This window comes from Delphinapterus leucas, chromosome 2 (assembly GCF_059928025.1).
Source record: "Delphinapterus leucas isolate spDelLeu-1000000601 "Yukka" chromosome 2, BTC_Dleu_Yukka2, whole genome shotgun sequence".
Taxonomy (NCBI): Eukaryota; Metazoa; Chordata; class Mammalia; order Artiodactyla; family Monodontidae; genus Delphinapterus; species Delphinapterus leucas.
In genome coordinates, this window is record NC_143130.1 from 88,267,653 (window position 1) to 88,287,878 (window position 20,226).

Sequence of the window (20,226 nt, forward strand, 5' to 3'; positions counted from 1 at the left end):
AACTTGCTGGTGATGTTACAACTACATCTGGTGTGGGCTCTGCTGCTGTATAAAATAAATTAGTATGGGTGTCTCATGAAAATATTCTATTTTTAAAAATCAAGCTATTTGAAAAATGTCAACCAGAAGAAATACCTGTGGTTCAAAAGTTCTTGAAAGGCTCTAAATTCTTTTTTAAAAGTCTCCATGGGGTCTTATGGGGGCTATCTGAAAAACTTATAGGTTTCCTAGAATAATAAGCCAGAAGTTTGTTATCTGTGTTCCACATCTGGGGTTGGTAAACTATGGCCAGTTATTTTCACTGGAACACAGCTACACTCTTTTGTTTACATATTGTCTATGGCTGCTTCCATGAAAGGACAACAGGGCCCCCCAAGCCTAAAATGTTTCATATCTAGCCCTTTAATATTTAGCCAAAATAAATATTCCCTATATTGCTATTTTCCTCTTCTAGGTTCTACCACCTGAAGTGAAAGATTAAAAAGCACTAAAAGGAAGCTTAAATATGGAAAGAACTATTTCAGCAGTAAGCTGTACGAAGAACACAGTCATACCATCTCCTAAGCTAAAATACCCAGTTGCTAATAACCATCTTACTTCCCTTTCTAACCATCAAGATCATTCTGATAACAAAACAATCTAAAGTGGAGAACAAACCACCAAGACATGCAACACCTAAGCAGGGTGAGATACAAAGGAACATGTGGATAAAAACTAATCTTAGGGCTTCCCTGGTGGCACAGTGGTTAAGAATCCGCCTGTCAATGCAGGGGACACGGGTTCGAACCCTGGCCCGGGAAGATCCCACACACCGCGAAGCAACTAAGCCCGTGCGCCATAACTACTGAGCCTGCGCTCTAGAGCCTGCAAGCCACAACTACTGAGCCCACGTGCCACATCTACTGAAGCCCGTGTGCCTAAAGACCCTGCTCCGCAACAACAGAAGCCACCACAATGGGAAGCCCGCACACTGCAACAAAGAGCAGCCCCTGCTCACCGCAACTAGAGAAAGCTGCGCACAGCAACGAAGAACCAAAGCAGCCAAAAATAAATAAATAAAATAAATAAATGTATATATAAAAAAAAACTAAGAATGAATTGATAACAGCTTTTAGGAAGGTACCTTACTACACTCAGTTTTATTTTTTAAATTGTTGTATGGAAACATTTTAAATAGATAATTTTAGTGTTACATACAATTAATGTTTAAATTAAACCTTTTCTGAGAGAGGAAAACTTAGGCAACTGCCTAATAAGTCTTGTTGTTTAGGTCACGTACTTGTTACTGGAGCATCAACACCACCTACGGATAACATCCAAATTACTGGTTTAGATTTTTTTTGAGGGGAGTGAAAAAGCCTTTAAATATTTAAGTTTTCCACTTAAAAGTCATAAGTACTAACAGCTACTTATATGAAGTTTACTGTGTTCTAAGAGTGTCACATATATTAACTCAGTCAATTCTCACAATAACACTATGAAATAGATGCGATTATTATTCCCACCTTACAGATGGTGAAACTAAATTAGAAAGGTGAAGTAATAAGCTCAAGATGACATGCAAACTCAGAGGAGCCTGTATTCAAACCTAGGAAGTCTGACTTCTGAGAGTCCATGCTCTTAACCACTATGCTAAACTATATCTTGAAAAAAAGCAATGACAAGTACCAACGGTGGTTTTCATGTTTTCAAATGCATATTGCCATAAATATTCCCCATGACATGTAAATACAGAATATAATACATTTTCAATATTATTGTACAGGTTAGGAAAAATGATAAAGCTCATAAACTAAACACAATGCTAAGAATTTCATTGTGTAAAATCTGAAGCTTATTCTGATTAAGAGATCTCAATAATAGCCTAAAAGAACTCCCTCTTTCTGTGCACACTTACCTTTCTCTGTAGTCTCATTTTTTTCACTCTTTTCACCATTTATCTATTTCATAAGAAAAAAAAGTTTCAACTTTAATAGAAACACACATTTTTATAGAAAGAAAAAGTTCAACTTTAATACTTCTTTGAAACTGAAAGCCTTCTAGGAAATGAAATGTGCAGAGTACTGGCATTTTATAAAAATACAGATGAACAGTAATGGCATTAACAGATTACTCTGATAACTAAAATTAACTAGTAGCATATCACAATCATATGTCATTTCCTCAAAATTTTCTCCAGTGAAAGACCAAATATGATTTCAAAGCACAGATTATTAGAGAAATTTAGTATTTAACTTAACGAGAGAGCACTTCTTATAATGAAATAAAAATTCTGGTCAATCCCTTCAGTGTCCTCCATTACAGAATTAAAGGAAAATGAAGTGATACAAAGTTTTATAAATTTGCATTTCCTAACCAAGATAACATGGGATAATTCTCTAAGGTACTAACTCATTTCATAGATGGGAAAACTAAGGACCCCACTAGAACCTACTGATCAATTTCTACATCACTAAAAGTAAAAAAGAAAAGAAATATATATTATGTGCCTCCTAATATGATACAGTATGCAGTACACAGTATCACCTATGAAGCATTCTGGCCAAAAAACAAAAACTGAACCTCAATCTAATTAAGCTTTTAGATTGAACTTCCAGCCTACAGGAAATATAGGAGACAGAAGAACAAGTTAAGTGACATAAGGAGGAAGTAATCAGACAAACCTACAATGTGACTGATTTTACAGAACTGATCCAGTATTAAAAAGCCAAATGCAGGAAATGAAAAATGAGAAGGAAACTCAATCAGAGAATGCTATAGAGACTTCAGAGAAATTGCAACCAAAAGACAATGAGTGGACCCTGTTTGGATCCTGATTCAAACATACTGACTCTGAAAAATCATTATGAGCAAGTGGGTAAAATATCTGAATAGACTGGGCTTTAGATTATATCAGGGAATTATTGTTAATTTTGTGAGGTGGGAAAATAGCACTGCGGTTATTAATATAATGTTCCTTTTGGACTTCCCTAGTGGCACAGTGGTTAAGAATCTGCCTGCCAATGCAGGGGACACAGGTTCGAGCCCTGGTCCGGGAAGATCCCACATGCTGCAGAGCAACTAAGCCCGCGTGCCATACCTACTAAGCCTGCGCTCTAGAGCCCGCAAGCCGCAACTACTGAAGCCCGTGCACCTAGAGCCCATGCTCCGCAACAAGAGAAGCCACTGCAATGAGAAGCACGCACACCACAACGAAGAGCAGCAACTAGAGCTGCAACTAGAGAAAGCCCACACACAGCAACAAAGACCCAATGCAGCCAAAAATAAAATTAAAAAAAAAAAAAGCTTAAAAAAATGCTTCTTTCTTTGAGATGCATACTGAAATATTTAGGGGTAAAATGATATGTTGTCTGGAATTTGACTGAAGACGTGAGAGGTGCAGATAAAAAAACATGGCAAATGTTAGTTGCTTACTGAAGCTGGGTGACAGGATTTAACTGTATTCTCTTTTCAACATAAAAAGGCTAAACAAGGGCTTCCCTGGTGGCGCAGTGGTTGGGAGTCCGCCTGCCGATGCAGGGGACACGGGTTCGTGCCCCGGTCCAGGAAGATCCCACATGCCGCGGAGCAGCTAGGCCCGTGAGCCATGGCCGCTGAGCCTGCGCGTCTGGAGCCTGTGCTCCGCAACGGGAGAGGCCACAACAGTGAGAGGCCCGTGTACCGCAAAAACAAAACAAAACAAAAAAACGCTAAACAAAAAAGTAAAGGTAATGAAAGGTAGTTGGCCCTGCTGTTGGAAAAGCAACAAAACGAAGAATTTGAAAAGTCCCTTTCATACAGTTCTTTGGAATCTTTGTATTTTTTTTTATCAGCCATTTGACCTATAAATGAACATGTCTCTAAGGCAGTACTATTTTTATTTTTATTTTTTTTGCCGTACGCGGGCCTCTCACTGCTGTGGCCTCTCCCGTTGAGGGGCACAGGCTCCGGACGTGCAGGCCCAGCGGCCATGGCTCACGGGCCCAGCCGCTCCGCGGCATGTGGGATCCTCCCGGACCGGGGCACGAACCCGCGTCCCCTGCATCGGCAGGCGGACTCTCAACCACTGCGCCACCAGGGAAGCCCCTAAGGCAGTACTATTAATCTCACATTATGAGTTCCTAAGATCAAAAGACCGATTTCTTCACTTCCTTTTACATAGTGCCTAGCCCAATGTCACAAGCAATTCAACTGCTACTTCTTAATGAAATCAGCGATAACCCACATACAAGTGATAGTTGAAAGCTACAAAATGCTTAAGAAAAATTAAATTAGAAATCTTTCCATAAATTTCAACAGTGCAGAAGAAATTATATTTTAGAAAGAATAGTTTCTGAGGAGGTGAAGGGAGGGAGATACAGTGACAGCTAGCAGGTACAGGTTGAGTCATTAACAGTTTCTGGCAAACAAATTATGTAGCTGAAAAGACTACAAGTAGTCGCTGAACAAATGGAACAAGAGGGAGAGAAAGAGGAAGGGGAAACAGGCAGAGAAAGGAGTAAAAAGCAAAGGGGAGAGAATGAGATGCCAGAAATAGAAAAAAAGTTTCACACCAAATAAATAGTGTACCAAATCTTTCCCTAATGTAAATTACATTTATTAGAAAGGAGAGACCTTAAAGATCATCTATTTCAAGATCTTAATTGGCCAAACTGAGTCCCAAAACAGTTAAGCAAGACTTGATATGGGACCAGAACTCAGATATACTGAATCACAGCCCAAATGCTCTTTCCACTGCTCCAGTCAAGTCTATAGTGACTGCTAAAAACTAACAAATACACACAACATATTTCTTTAGAAGTTTCAAGAAAAACCTGGAATCAACTAAAGCTAGAATAATTAATTCAATTTCTAATAAAAACACATTAAATTTTATCCTTTTTGCCCAAAAGAATGATATAGTGGTATCTCAACTCTTCTTAAGCAAATCATCTGACAAAAAGAACCAGTCTTTTTACCTAGCAGAATAAATCTGAAATACCTTGTGGGCTTTGTCTTTGGCATCCAATACATTTTCCAAAGAACTTTTAGCTGATGTGCCACCATCCTCTCTTCCTGTTTCCTGCCTTTTCTGTTTCTGCAGCTGCTCTTTCTCCTGTCTGTCCTTTTCTTCAAGTTTTTTCCGAACTTCAGCTTCTTCATATCTAGTTGAAAAAAGAAGTCAGCATGTCTTTTATTGGCATGATGGTGGAAAGTAAAGGATTTCCAGTTGTATAAAGTTAATATCCTGCCATGAGGTATTTTATGGCTGCATTCTTTCTCCCTCCAGTTGAAATTCAACTCTGCCAGTGTTCCATTATAAATCACAACTCACAAATTTGTCCTCTGTAGATTTATTTCAAATTGCTCAAAAATCTTGAAAAGAAACTCTATGCTCTCAAGTTGAAGTTGTTCAATATTCTTTTTGCTCTTTCTCTCCCACTAATTTCAACAATCCTAAAATCCTAAAATTAACTATAAAGCCCGATTTACTTATAAAATAGCTCAAAATACAAAAAAGTACAGACAATAAATAAGTGAAAGAACCTAAAGCCCCAAAGATAGAGGAGTAAAGAACATGATTATTGCTAGCAGTAGTATGATTAGGGAAAAATTAGGCAATCTAAGAGAGAAGAGTTAATAATGGGTAACCCAAAGATTAGGAGAAATTCTATTCTACTTAGTTGATTAACTGGCTAAAGGAAAAAGAGAATAGTAATTCTAAATGACTTCATCCACCTTAACATATTCCAGCCCCAAGATTAGTAATTGTGGAAAGGACCAAGGAACACACTAGTTGAAAAAGATAATTTCTAAGTAAAGGCTATGATACATACAGGTATCTCTGCTTTTCAGACGTTTTCTTTATGCCACTTCGCTTTTACAAAAGACCTACATTAGTACTTGTTTTTACTAACCGAAAGAAATCTGAAGAGGATATTCACTTATGGAAAAAAGGTGAAAAATGAAAATAGCGTTTAGCAGTTGTTTTGCAGCCAGCTGTTAGAGAAGTAGCCACACCCTGATCAGAGAGTGGCACCGCCAAGCTCCTTCCCCAGGAATTACACAAGCATCTCAGCATCAAGCTGCCATAGCTTTGAACTGTGTCTGTGAGCATCTGTGCTTTATCTTGATTTATTTTGTGCATCTTGTAGCAAGACGTGTCCTGAGGTAGTTGCTTCTTTGCCTTACGCCATTTTGGCTTAGGTAAAGTTTCATAGGAACACTTTACTTTCAGATAGCAGGGGAAAACCTGTGTAACTATAGCAGTTAACTGATCCAAGTTTAAAAAAACTAGTGGAGTAAAAATAGTTCCCTTTTAATTTTGTTATTTAAAGAGTGACTAATGACTAAAAATTGAAACATACTGTTTTTAATTTCTAATTATTTTATAAGCCTGGTAAGTCAGTCATGGCAAATACTAGAGTTAGATTTTTTTTTTAAATATGTAACTTCTGCAACCAGGCAAGTCAAAACTAACATTAAATACTTCATTCCCACAAGTCCAGTGTCCAGTAGCACATTATGACATGAAGCATATGAGAATATTATGTTTTTCTGAAGAATCGTGTCAGAAACTTAGAAAAAACTGGACCTGAGCTGTAATCTAATAGACCAATGCTTATCTTAACAATGTATTAGTCTAAACATTTAAAAATTTTCAGTAAAGAACATTAATGGTAACACATGAATATAAGACTTCTTCTTAGGAATTGGGATTTATATGCATGGTCATATATAAATGGACAAATTCTAAATATAATTTTAATCTTCTAAATTTACATTCTTTTAAAGATTTCATAATAGTGTCTGTACCTGAGTTTAAGGCTTTCAGAGAGTCTCTCAGCTTCTTCAATAGCTTTTTTGATGTTTGCAGGTCCAAGTATTGAATGAAAGTAGTCCTAAAATTATAGGAAAACCATCTTATACTGTTAGTACTAGCCACTGTACATAGCACTAATGCTAAAAACACAAAATTATGGTGTTCATATAAACAAAAGTTTAGATAAAAATATTATGACTGAATGAAATATTTCTTAAAACTTTTAACCTACAAAAGTGTACAACTTATTCTCCAATTGTTTCAAAAATATTTTTTCATACTATTAGTACGTTAAAAAAAAAAAAGCCGGTAGGTAATAATTTTACTTATTTGTAAGGCACCTTTACGAAGTGTAAATACTATTATTGTTTTTTAATAAGTGCCAAAAAGCAAACCATATATGTTAGGAGCAAAATATATTTTCCTACTGTAAATATGTTACTTAGTTTTTTCTTTTAGTCTCAGAAGCAGTAAAGCAAATTCTGTATTGATCCACAGCATAGAATTTGTTTTGTTTTACTTGTTTTAAACTGAGATGTTTCCTTCCACCTGTATTTTATAATACCTACCTACCTCCCAACTGGAGTCAAATCACTTTAGACATAAAACAAGTTTTACACTTGAGGAAACCCTGAATAACTAAAAATCAAATGGTAGAAAATAAATCAACAGTATGATCTACGTTAAAACACACACATACATACACAAAAGATTTAGCACATAATTTATTAACAAGCATAATGAATTGAAAAAAATAAATCACTTCCCTAAGGGGTCACTCATTAGATCTTGCAATCAGAGATAATTCCAAATCAAGTCTGGTTTAACATGACAGTAGTGCAGTGAGACTCAGCTGTAGTCACTAGTGGATCTAACTTGCTGCAACTTATCACTATGACTTTGCAAATAGAGCCTACTAACACAGTTTATCACAAATGATACTGTAACCAGAAGTTATAAAAAGAAAGGCCAGGAGGCCAGAAATATCCATCTCTGGCTGTTTGAGAGGCAGTTACGAAGAGCTGATAAGATAGATCTGTTGATAACAGTTATCCTATGTCTGTCTATCTAGCCTAAAGGTAGATCATGTTTTATTTGATTTTATTCTTCTAGATTAGAGATAAAATATATAAAAGGGCCATTCATTATGTAATTTTTAATAAAAGTATATAGTTTGTTCAATATTATATCAACTAAAAATTACAGTGGAAACTGTAATCACTTCCATGATTCCTTCCACAATGTCCTGACTTCTGATGCAATACTTTTTTAAGAGAAAACAAAATTAGCCATTACTGTAATATTTCTCTGATAAAAACAAAATACAAAGTAGAACCAAAAAACACTATAACTTTTTTTTAAATTAATTTTTATTGGAGTATGGTTACTTTATATAACTTGTTTTATTAATTTTTTGACATGAACTCATTTAAAAGCCTAGCTTAACACTGCTGAAATGCTGAAAAAATCATGTTTGGGCATGTCTGGTACAAACGCCCAGAAGACACTCCTCTAATATTAATGAGGTTTCTTGTCAATAATTACCTCTCTCTGTGCTCTTAAAGGAACACAGTTGGAGTAAGTATAATTTTTTTCCAATTTTCAATAGTATTAACAATTGGCAGAAAAAAAAATGTCCAATTCTTATACAACTGAAAACATTTGCTTCTTAGGTTTACTTAGTAGAACTTTCCTACTCCTGAACACACAAATTCAAGCAATTCTCATGATTTCCCAAACAAAATGGTTCACTACTAATAATATTTAGCATTAATTATCATGATTGCCATGGCTATTTAAAAATATTCTAACTGTATCTAGACTTTGCTATACTAATATTTTCAATATATTTGCCTTCTCCCTCTTTAAATAACCCTAAAAAAATTGTTCATAAACTAATTTTTTCAATGAGTAAACAATAATGTAATGTGTTTTCTACTATTGAGCTTGCTAAATTAACAAGTTTTATCTAAATCTTAGTGTAAAACAAGTGAAAAATGTAGGTTTCTGAAGAAGGCTGGTCACATTACATCCTGTCACTTCCTGATTTAAAGGGTAAAACCCAGAAAATATGTAGTTACTAAATTTAACACTTCACATACTTAAAATGCACTGGAGACGTTGAGCTAAATAAAATAAAACAAAAAACAGTTCTAAGACAGAAGCAGATGTGGTACCCTGGACAGAGCAAATGGAAACAGTCCCTTTACTAATATCAGGAACTGAACATCTACAGCGTATGAACAGGCTGGGTTACTTGAGCCTTTGCAGGGAGCTTCCTAACCTGAACAACTCCTGCCACTTTCAACTAGATACTCTCTTTGGAAGTGCAATAGATACTCTGTGGAAATGGAAAAATTTCTTACTGATTAAAATTTACTCCCAACCTTCTCAAGTTAAAAAAAAAAGGTAGCTACAAAACCACTCCCAATCTTGCCAAAGAAAAAAAGTAACCAGTAAGTTAGAAAAATAAAGCAAAAATTAAATAAGTACATAAAAAATTGGCCCTACCACAACAGACAAGGAAACACCAAAACTTCCGAAGTTCTCCAAATTCGCAAATCTTTCAAAAATATTTATTTCAGTAAATACTTTTACACTTCTTTTTAAGCAGTATCTTTTTTTTTAAAATTTCTGACAGGGTTCAGATTTATGTTATTTTTCAGATTTATGTTTTAATAAATAAAATATACATTTACAATAGTAATAAGCAGAATAATTGCCACCATTCATTCATTCACCCATTCAATATTTATAGAATACTTATAGTATGACAGGAATGATAATACAAGACTTATCTTCGATTCTTATAGCAGCCCACCAAGGAGGTTCCCTTTAGAGATGAACGTACTGGGGGGGCTCAGGAAAGATGAAGTAAGAGCCCAAAGTAAGAGAGCACATTCCCAACCTAGGTCTACTCTACCCCAGTCTGTGATGTTTTTGTCATGCCACCAGGGTCTTCCGGCACTGGGTTTCTCTTTATTATCTCATAAATAAGCCAAACTTTTATTTTTTTATTTTATTTTATTTTATTTTGTGGTACCTCTCCCATTGCGGAGCACAGGCTCCAGACACGCACGCTCAGTAGCCATGGCTCACAGGCCCAGCCTCTCCACGGCATGTGGGATCTTCCCGGACCAGGGCACGAACCCGTGTCCCCTGCATCGGCAGGCAGACTCTCAACCACTATGCCACCAGGGAAGCCCTAAGCCAAACTTTTAGTTGTGGGTAGTCCTTCATATCCCATAGATCATGTATATAGCAGAGTAGCTTTTATTCAATTTTATGTTGGGCAGAAACAACATGACTCAAAGACTCTCTGAGTAAAATGACCATTACATCATTGTTGTTTTCTTTTTTTTTTTTTTTTTTTTTTTTTTGCGTTACGTGGGCCTCTCACTGTTGTGGCCTCTCCCGTTGCGGAGCACAGGCTCCGGACGCGCAGGCTCAGCGGCCATGGCTCACGGGCCTAGTCGCTCCACGGCATGTGGGATCTTCCCGGACAGGGGCACAAACCCGTGTCCCCTGAATCGGCAGGCGGACTCTCAACCACTGCGCCACCAGGGAAGCCCCATTGTTGTTTCCTGAAACCTTCCAGTGGGGTTAGGAAAAATATCAGTGATGACAGAAAGTATTAAACACATGAACCGTATCCTGGCTCTAAGCAGTATCTTTTTAACAGATACTGTAAAAACCATCAAAGGGTGAGCAAGACAAGCCTCTGTCTCTATCTGCAGATAAGCATGTCCAAGAATGTTCCAAGGGCAGGACCAACCCAGCCATTTGTAGACAGGAAGATGAATCTCCAAATGCAAGGAGCTACCTTTCCAAAGCTAGATCTAAAACCCCATAAAGATTATCAGCATAATTTTGCTGGTGAGAAGAAACACCAGCAATCATTTGTCACCATTAAATAAAACATTAAAGTTATCCCATAACCAACAACCGAAAGAAATTTTATTAGTCCCACTACTGTGAACAAAAAAAGGTTATTTCGAAGAATAAGATAACTTTTTTTTTTTTCACTTCTGTAAGTCAATTTAAATGAGGCAGGAAGATCCCACATGCCGCCGAGCAACTAAACCCGTGCGCCACAACTACTGAGCCTGCGCTCTAGAGCCCGTGATCCACAACTACTGAGCCCACACGCCACAACTCCTGAGCCTGCACTCTAGAGTGCATGCTCCGCAACGAGAAGCCACCACAATGAGAAGCCTGCACACTGCAACGAAGAGTAGCCCGTGCTCACTGCAACTAGAGAAAGCCCATGCACAGCAACGAAGACCCAACGCAGCCAAAAATAAATAAATAAAACAAATTTAAAAAAAAATTTGAATGAGGCAAGACAATTCTGCCAAAAGTGAACTAAATAAAAATCTCAATATTAACTCGAGAATGGCTTGTCTTGGACTTCCCTGGCAGTCCAGTGGTTAAGACTCCATCCACACTTCCAACGCAGTGGGCATGGGTTTGATCCCTGGTCAGGGAACTAAGATCCCACATGCCACATGCTGTGGCCAAAAAAATAAAATGGCTTGTCTACCAGGTAAGAAATCTATAAGCAGTATTTTGCTATTATTCTCTAGTAGCAAGATCATTCCTAGGTAAAGGTGGAAACACCAACACAATATTCTTCCCATTTCTTTAACCCACTCTCTATTTTCTTCTTTTGTCTGTTTCTGGTGTAATAAAAATGCAACCTCTTCTCTAGCAACACTTATCCTAGTCATCAGTTCTCTTTACCCATTTACACCTCTCCCATCCTCCCTCCCTCCTCACACTTCAGCAAATTGGAAGAAAGGCACCTGGCTCAAAAGATTAAAAGCAAAAAATAATAAATAAATAGATAAAAATGAATATCTAAATTAAATAAATTAATCAACATTAATTTTGCAAACTGAGATCTTTAATATGGCTAGTGTCAATATAAAAAGCTGTCACATAAAAACAAGTGACTAAACCTTGACCCTTGAAAAAGTACAACTATAGTCATATTTTTCTTATTGAATGCATGAGTAAACTAAATCCTTCTATTTGACCTGGCAGTGATTTATTACAACAGAAGACTAATCATGAGTCTGTATGTTGCTATAAACCTGTACTAATCCACAGCAAATTAAGTATGTGTATATAGTGTGAGTGTAACCATACATATACACATATATTGCAAATAATGAAACAAAATCTTTAGTTTGCTTTTTCGATCTGCAGAAGTTTGAACTTGCTGCTACATAATATCTAAATTTCAGTATTAGTTAAAAATTTTAGAGATCAATAGCTCCACTGTGTAAAAGTAACTTAGCAAATAAAAACATAGAAGTAAAAGGTACCTGCTGTTGCTTGAAATCAGGCCTTTTTTTGATAAGATTATAAACAGTCACATATTTCATATATAGCACATAGGCCCTTTCCTCATCACGATCTAATCTGCTTTCTTCTGCGGTCTTGAAGATCTTCAGGGCACTCTGTACATAACTTAAAATGAGAGAAAAAGTAATTAAAACACTTGACATCTGGGGGGAAAAAGTCATGTATAAAGTCCACAGAGCCTCAATAAAATACATTTCATAATTTAGGTTGCACTACTTCAGAATTATACAAAGTTAGATATAAGTTTGGATGCAACATGAAAATTTCCCTTATACTACAATTAAATACTTATGTTTCATTAATAGTTGTTTGTATATCACCAAACTGTACAAAATGCATTCTAAATCCAGTTTTAAAAGATTTGCTACAATAGATAATCCTGAGGCAAATGGTCCTCCGGCATCCATATAATAGTCATACTCTATAAAGAACATAGCTGCATACTACTTGTACTGAAATAGGGGAGCTAAAATATTTATTATTTTAATGTTAAAACAAATACTTCTCAATTCTCCTTACTCCTTTCTAACCATGATGTAAAATTCTCCTCACCTAAAAACTCAAGAAACTAGGGACAGGAAAGGGGACATGAGTTCAATCTTTTAGAGTTTTCTACACAATGGCTGAACTGCAGTCTGATTCACTGGCCCTGAAAAGAGAAGAGATTTAAAGTCTAAAAACATGTCATCTTAAAATTCCACTTCAGTAAAATAATTTGAGGGGTCTACGGCATTCATTTATTTTTTCTTTAAATAAATTTATTTATTTATGGCTGCATTGGGTCTTCATTGCTGTGCGTGGGCTTTTCTCTAGTTGCAGAGAGCGTGGGCTACTCTTTGTTGCAGTGTGCTGGATTCTCATTGTGGTGGCTTCTCTTGTTGTGGAGCATGGGCTCTAGGTGCGTGGACTTCAGTAGTTGTGGCATGTGGGCTCAGTAGTTGTGGCTCACAGGCTCTAGAGCACAGGCTCAGTAGTTGTGGTGCATGGGCTTGCTTGCCCCACGGCATGTGGAATCTTTCTGGACCAGGGCTCGAACCCATGTCCTCTGCATTGGCAGGCGGATTCTTAACCACTGCGCCACTAGGGAAGTCCACTATGGTATTCATTCTAAGGACATTTTCCTGGTTTAACAGTCTTCAGAAAGCAAATTAATAAAACAGACATTTCTGCAAGAGGAATTCATTTACTTAGGACTAAAGTTTTGGCAACTAAGTTGTAGTGCCAATGTTAATACACAATATGCTTTATCAATAACTTATTTCTACAAATCAGTGCATCTTGTTTTCTATATTTTTCAAACTGTGCTCTACGATTGAGACATGGATTAGTGATGAAGTTGGTCAGGCCAAGGAACTAGATAGAACACCACACAAAGGAACAGGGCCAAACTGGTCTTTAAGACCAAAGATGGTCCTACACAAGGACAATTTCAGTCAGTGTGCATGCCCTGCTAAGCATGGCATCAAAGTTCCAGGATAGAGGTAAATCAAACCAAAGCTAGTAAGGAGATTCTCTAAGAGTTTAGGAGTGGGTACAACAGTCCTTAGGTTTTTCCAAATTTCTTTCATCATGATGCATGTATATCTCATGGGCCCATATGTAGCAGCAGGCCCAGCTGAGATGGCTGCAATGTCACTGTGGGTCCAGTAAACCAGCCAAATATCCTAAAAGGATTCTAGCATTCTCTAGAATAGTGCTACATGTTGTGGTGGTACATTTAGGCCAACATACCACTTCCTGTGGGATCAGGGTAGTCCTAGAGCTAAACCAGACATTGCTAAAACAGATTTATCTGTTTTAAGATTAGATGAAGCTCTCTGAGAAAGCTTCAGGGTGGTTTTACCCTTCTCACTATTTTCTATTTGAAAATCATTCAATGTGAGTTAAACAGCGCTACTTTCTCTATCACCCCATCAACATTACCAACTAAGCTCAAGAAGTAGGCCAATCCCTCTCTTATTCTTCCTATCCCTTCCCCACCCAAAGATCTTTTCAAAAGCCCATTTTATACTTAGTAATGTTTACGAGTATTAGTTCATTCTGGGATTTTCTTTCCTGACCTTCTTTAAAGTTCTTACTACTCTCCTGTCTTCATCCTTAATGTTTTATTTCCTTCCCATCTTGTTTATTTCCTCTAGAAAATGACTCATAAAGATGTTTCTGTGCAAACACAGGTTTAAGATGCCTCCTCACAGGTTCATTTGGGATCATACATATCATTTTTTAGAGCCTCACATTTATCTCCAGCCACAGAACACCTGTTTTCCCAGATTTCTAAAATCTGCTTACCTCAAGTGTAGAACACCTGTTTTCCCCGATTTCTAAAATCTGCTTACCTCAAGTGTAGGGTGTGAGGCTGGCTAGACCCACCTTTCTTTATTAAACTCTTACTCTCAGCTCTATAATAATATAGTTATATATCTCTAAATCTTCTCCTTTGTTGGTCAAAATAAATTCAGAGGAAAAGTTCCCCTATTGTCTCCTGTCCCTCCTTAACAGAAATAAAACTATCAACAAGTTAACAATTTTAGTGATATCCCATTTTTATAGCAAAATAACTTCCAGTAAATATCAAAATAGCTGGACCTTTCCATCTCTATTATATTTTACCTCAGAACAAATTCTGCAACTGTTATCAGGAAAGTATCATCTCTAACCTCTACCTCAACATGTAGTCTGCCCCAACACAGATAGACTACATGCCCTCAAAAATAAAAATACATAAAATAAATCATTAGGGGACTTTCCTGGTGGTGCAGCGACTCCACACTCCCAATGCAGAGGGCCTGGGTTTGATCCCTGGTTAGGGAACTAGATTCCACATGCATGCCACAACAAAGATCCCACGTACCGCGACTATGACCCGGCACAGCCAAATAAATAAATAATAAAACAAACAAACAAGACTTAAAAAAAAAAAAGAGGATATATAAGAATCCGCCTGCCATTGCAGGGGACATGGGTTTGATCCCTGGTCCAGGAACATGTCACAAGCCGTGGAGCAACTAAGCCCATGTGCCACAGCTACTGAGCCTGCACTCTAGAGCCCGTGTGCCACAACTACTGAGCCTGTGTGCCGCAACTACTGAAGCCCGCGTGCCTAGAGCCTGTGCTCCACAACAAGTGCACCACAACGAAGGGCAGCCCCCATTCACTGCAACTAGAGAAAGCCTGTGTGCAGCAATGAAGACCCAATGCAGCCATAAATAAGTAAAATAAATTTAAAAAAATAATTAGGTTAAAACTTCATGTCAAATTGGTATAAATACTTTGCTGAATACTGCATAAAAAATACGTATCTCTTCTTTTTTAATCAAAGACTATGCTAGAACCAGATCTTATATGTGAAATACACAAGGATAAAAATGATCTTTAATTAAGAAGTACTTTTACACTGTTTTAGGAAAAGATATTAACTGTGGCTGAATGAGTTTTGTAGAATCCTTGCAGTCTTCACCTCTTAAACTTATGATGTAACATACTGTCCAGAAAACAGATAATATGCTTATTAGCAGAATATATATGTATTCTGCCAAGATAAAATTAAGAACTTCTCTAACTCATTTAATAAAATGGAAATGAACTAAAAGTTCACAGTTATCCCCCACTTTTCAAAAGTTCACTTTACACCACTTTGCTTTTACAGAACACCTAAGTACCTTTTTTACTAATCGAAAGAAATACAGAGGCGATTTTTGCTTTCATGAAAAAAGTTGTTTCCTCACTTTATGCCATTTTGGCTTACAAAAGGCTTCATAGGAACACTCTACTTTTGAATAGTGGGGGATACCTGTATATGACTCAAATTAGCAAAGTATACACACTTCCTAGTGCTTATTTTCTCTGGTTTAACTTCTGTCTTCTTATTGAGGTCTTTTAGTGAAGAACTGAGGTAGAGTTCTTTAGGAACTGAAGCCACAGCAGGCATGATGAATAATCTTTACTTCTCCACTTTCACAATGGATGGTGTACTTCATTAAATGTAGTTCTTTTCTGAAACAAAATGAACACAAATAATCCCATTAGTTTTCCTCATTAACAATAAAACAAGTGAGCAGTTTAAAAAACAAACAAACCTCCTAAACTGTGTCCTTTGCTAAGAGTTAATTTTCAATTATCTTGAATATTTATTTTCTGAGTTCAATATACAGGGTATCAATAAACAATCTACTTTCCCCTCCAAATTTTCATTAACGAAATGAATTAGTTTGTATCATTTTGCATTAAGTATTAGGAATCTTTCCTGTCAAAGGAACAGAATAATAAAAGCTTTTATATTTTTCTTCTGTTAAATCTGCATTAACGTATAGTTTACAAATAGAAGGAAGTTTCATTTAAAAATATTTCTTTCTCATCAGTTTACAAAAGGAAACAAGTTGGGGGGAGGGATAGCCAGGGCACATTATATGAAGCTGGGGATGTATGAACATGTTTCTGGTAGAATACACCCAAATACTTTGGTTTACTTTGAAAAGGTCTTTGATGTTTCATGACATTCTTTGTTTTCTCATCTGCTCTGGTAAATTCTGACTGGGAAGATTGAGGTAGTAAAAAAAAAAATGAAGAAGAAAGGCTAGGTATGTAACAAGTTGTGTGTGTGTGTGTGTGTGTGTGTGTGTGTGTACCTATGCAGGGATGCATATAGATGGGGCAGATCAGCGGAGCACACTAAATGGGAATCTTGGCAAGATCATAAGTGTCACCAAATGAAAACTTCAGGAACCCAAGTAAATTTATACAAGGTCTTCAGTTGTAAAGAACTAATTACAATTTGAATAAATAGCTGCATTAATACATTTAAGAGATTACAACATTTTTTGATACAGCCACTATGGAAAACAGTATGGCGGTTCCTCAGAAAACTAAAAATAGAATTACCATATGATCCAGCAATCCCACTCCTGGGAATATACCCGGTCAAAACTATAATACAAAAAGAAACATACACCCCTATGTTCATAGTAGCACTATTCACAAGAGCCAAAACATGGAAACAACCTAAATGTCCATTGACAGATGAATGGATAAAGATGTGGTAACATATATACAACGGAATACTCAGCCATAAAAAAGAACAAAGTGATGTCATTTGCAGCAACATGGATGCAACTAGAGATTATCATACTAAGTGAACTAAGTCAGAAAGAGAAAGACAAATACCATATGATATCACTTATATGTGGAATCTAAAATATGGCACAAAGGAACCTATCAACAAAACAGAAACAGACTCACAGACATAGAGAACAGACTTGTGGTTGCCGAGTGGGGGAGAGAGAGGGATGGACTAGGAATTTGGGGCTGGTAGATGCAAACTATTATATTTTAAATGGATAACAACAAGGTCCTAATGTATAGCACAGGGAACTATATTCAATATCCTGTGATAAACCATAATGGAAAAGAGTATAAAAAAAATGTATGTATGCGTAAAATTGAGTCACTTTGCTGTACAGCAGAGACTGGCACAACACTGTAAATCATCTATACTTCCAATTTAAAGAAAAGAGAGATTACAACTTTTTTTCTACCACTTATTTCCACTACCTTAATGCTCTTCATTCTATCAGTTCACTATTATTAGACGAATGGACATCAATGAACATTGAATCCTAAAATGCTGAGTAAGGTACAACTTTAGGGGCGAAAAGGCTTCTGTTCACCTATGTGAAACTCCAAAAGCACCCCAATTTGCTGTGATTCTTGTCACATTTTATATTAAATATTAATACTTTCTCATTTCTTGATTAGGTATATAATTCATCAACTGCACCACCAAAACAGCTAAGAGCATCCATTACAGAATATGATAGGGATCCCCTGGATTTCCTCATACTTATACAGACAACAGTATTGAGTGTCTTACCTTGTAAAAAACCATTATGTTACATGTTAAAGACACGAAGGATACATAAGAAGTGGTTCCTGACCTTCCAGGATAAACAGTTTAACAAGAGAACATTCCCTACTCCCCCATGCTCACCACCTCCTCAACCCCTGCTTATCCCCCTAAAGCTGAGTGAAAAAGTTGACACGTGACACCATTTGTAAGAAGTTTTAAAACAAACTAAACTGAGCAATATATTGCTTAAGGATACAAATCAGATAAATTTATAAAGGTAGGAAATGGTAAATATAAAATTCTATTTCTGGAGAGGTAGAAGATACAATAAGGGAGGCACACACAAAGAGCTTCAGCGATATGTAAGGTTTTATTTCTCAAGTTGGGTGGTATGTTCACATATGCTCAGAGATGACTGTTTTGTTTTATGTATTTATTGAAGTATAACTGATGTACAACATTATATGTTGCAGGTGTACAATATAGTGATTCACAATTTTTAAAGGTTATATTCCATTTATAGTTATTACAAAATATTGGCTATATTCCCTGTTGTACAATATATCCTTGTAGCTTATTTTACATATAATAGTTTGTACAGATGATCGTTTTATTATCAGGCTTTTATAACAAAATAATATGTAATATACTTAATGTATTTCATCAAAAATTTTTAAAGAAAGCAATTATATAACAATGCAAATATGAATAAATTGTCTACAAATATGAAAAGAATACCCAGAGAGATGTAAAAGTTAGGAAGTTATGGTTGAAACAAGCAAACATAAAATATATATGTTTTTAAATACTCATTAAGAAAAAAACAGATTTGGAATATTTTAAGAGCCTAGTATATATAACCTCGTTGAGCACAGCTTCCATACAGTGGTGTGAGTGGAAGCAAGAGCACAAGCATTAAGGAATAAAGAAATGGAAGTAGACTGTAGATAACTTTAAAAAAAATTGGCAATGAAAAAGAAAATGATGGGATAGAGTGGTAGTTCAGGAACATGATTTCTACTGAAACATAAGCAACAGTTGAGAAATAATATTTTTGACTAAGGGAAAGCACAGTAAGGCCAAGAAACTAACTTTTCAGGAAGGTGCTTAAGGAAACTTGAGTCCTTACTGATGCCACAACAGACACCATGGTGGCAGAGGGCAGGGGATGTTGGAGCTTGGACTACTAAGGAGGGCTAAAGGACAGTAAGATAATAGTAACAAGAGTTATCCCTGACTTTTCTGCCCCCACCTAGCTCAGCTAGGATCTTAAGCTTACTCAACCACGATAAGCCAACATATGCTCCCCTGATATAGGCTAGCTCTTGAAATGTAATTTCCAAAAAGCCCAATGATTTTTTACTGGCAACACTAAATGTACTAAGATAAGGATTAATGCCAGAGTTAGGCAGAGTGGCCTCGTACCAGTCTGACAGTATCTGTTTTTCCTACTCTATCCTTTACCTGCGTCTTAAGTATTAATGGTCTAACCACAGGACATATATTCAAAAAGTCAGGTAGAGTCTATTTTGTTGATTCATGACAATTAGGTTTCTTGGTTGGGAAAAGAAAGCTATTTATTTGAACCCTCTAAAATGAAGGTCTAGAATATGTCTCAGTCAAATCTTTTTCTCATCATTACCTTTAAAGCTTGGATCTTTAAAAGACAAAAGAATATAAAAACTATATATGCTACCTAGGCAACTTAAAATAATAAATCATTAGCTATTTCAAAGTTAAATTCCATTCAAACATTCACAGGCATCCTACTGTACAGAAGACATTGTGCTCCCAGGAACTCAAAAATTAGATGTGATCCATTTCCTCACAAAGTTTAAAAAACTAACGTGAAAGAGAAAGTTGTAAGCAGTGTTAATACAACATGTATTATATCAAACTATAAAGAGTTACAAATAATGTACAATAAGAAAAATTAACAAGATCAAGTATGACTAGAGGGATCTTGTGAGGCATCATGGAAGAGATAGCATTTCTGTGAGTCTTGGTGAGAGAAGGCTTTTGATAGAGATGAGAAAGAGTTTGAGGAAAATGTCAAAAAAGTAAAGAACATCTTTAGGAACTAGCTAGTATACAGAATCAACAAGGATTTGCTAGGCAGTAAGGCCTGAAAAATAGTCTAGGAACAGATAAATGGAAGGCTGTGAATGTCACATTAAAGCATTTACTTTGTTTTCTAAAGGTAACAGAGAACCAGAGCAGGATTCTAAGAACA

At 36.4% G+C, this 20,226-nt stretch overlaps 1 protein-coding gene across 9 annotated transcripts in view; it reads right to left on the reverse strand.

The window, feature by feature from the left end:
* The window catches only part of USP8 (ubiquitin specific peptidase 8), a 128,148-nt gene that overhangs the window by 60,248 nt on the left and 47,674 nt on the right, over positions 1–20,226 (reverse strand). For 7 of the 9 annotated variants that reach the window (XM_089907242.1, XM_089907241.1, XM_089907239.1 and 4 more), the window contains 6 exons: positions 15,976–16,144; positions 12,112–12,256; positions 6,775–6,860; positions 4,961–5,123; positions 1,898–1,940; positions 1,280–1,303 (listed from right to left, as the gene is read on the reverse strand). In XM_089907242.1, the coding sequence (XP_089763368.1) occupies positions 1,280–1,303; positions 1,898–1,940; positions 4,961–5,123; positions 6,775–6,860; positions 12,112–12,256; positions 15,976–16,079 (565 nt within the window). In that variant the 5' untranslated portion in view covers positions 16,080–16,144. Of the gene's footprint in view, positions 1–1,279; positions 1,304–1,897; positions 1,941–4,960; positions 5,124–6,774; positions 6,861–12,111; positions 12,257–12,703; positions 12,800–15,975; positions 16,145–20,226 lie in introns of those variants that run through there. The other 2 variants (XM_089907243.1, XM_089907240.1) reach the window with 2 other exon arrangements.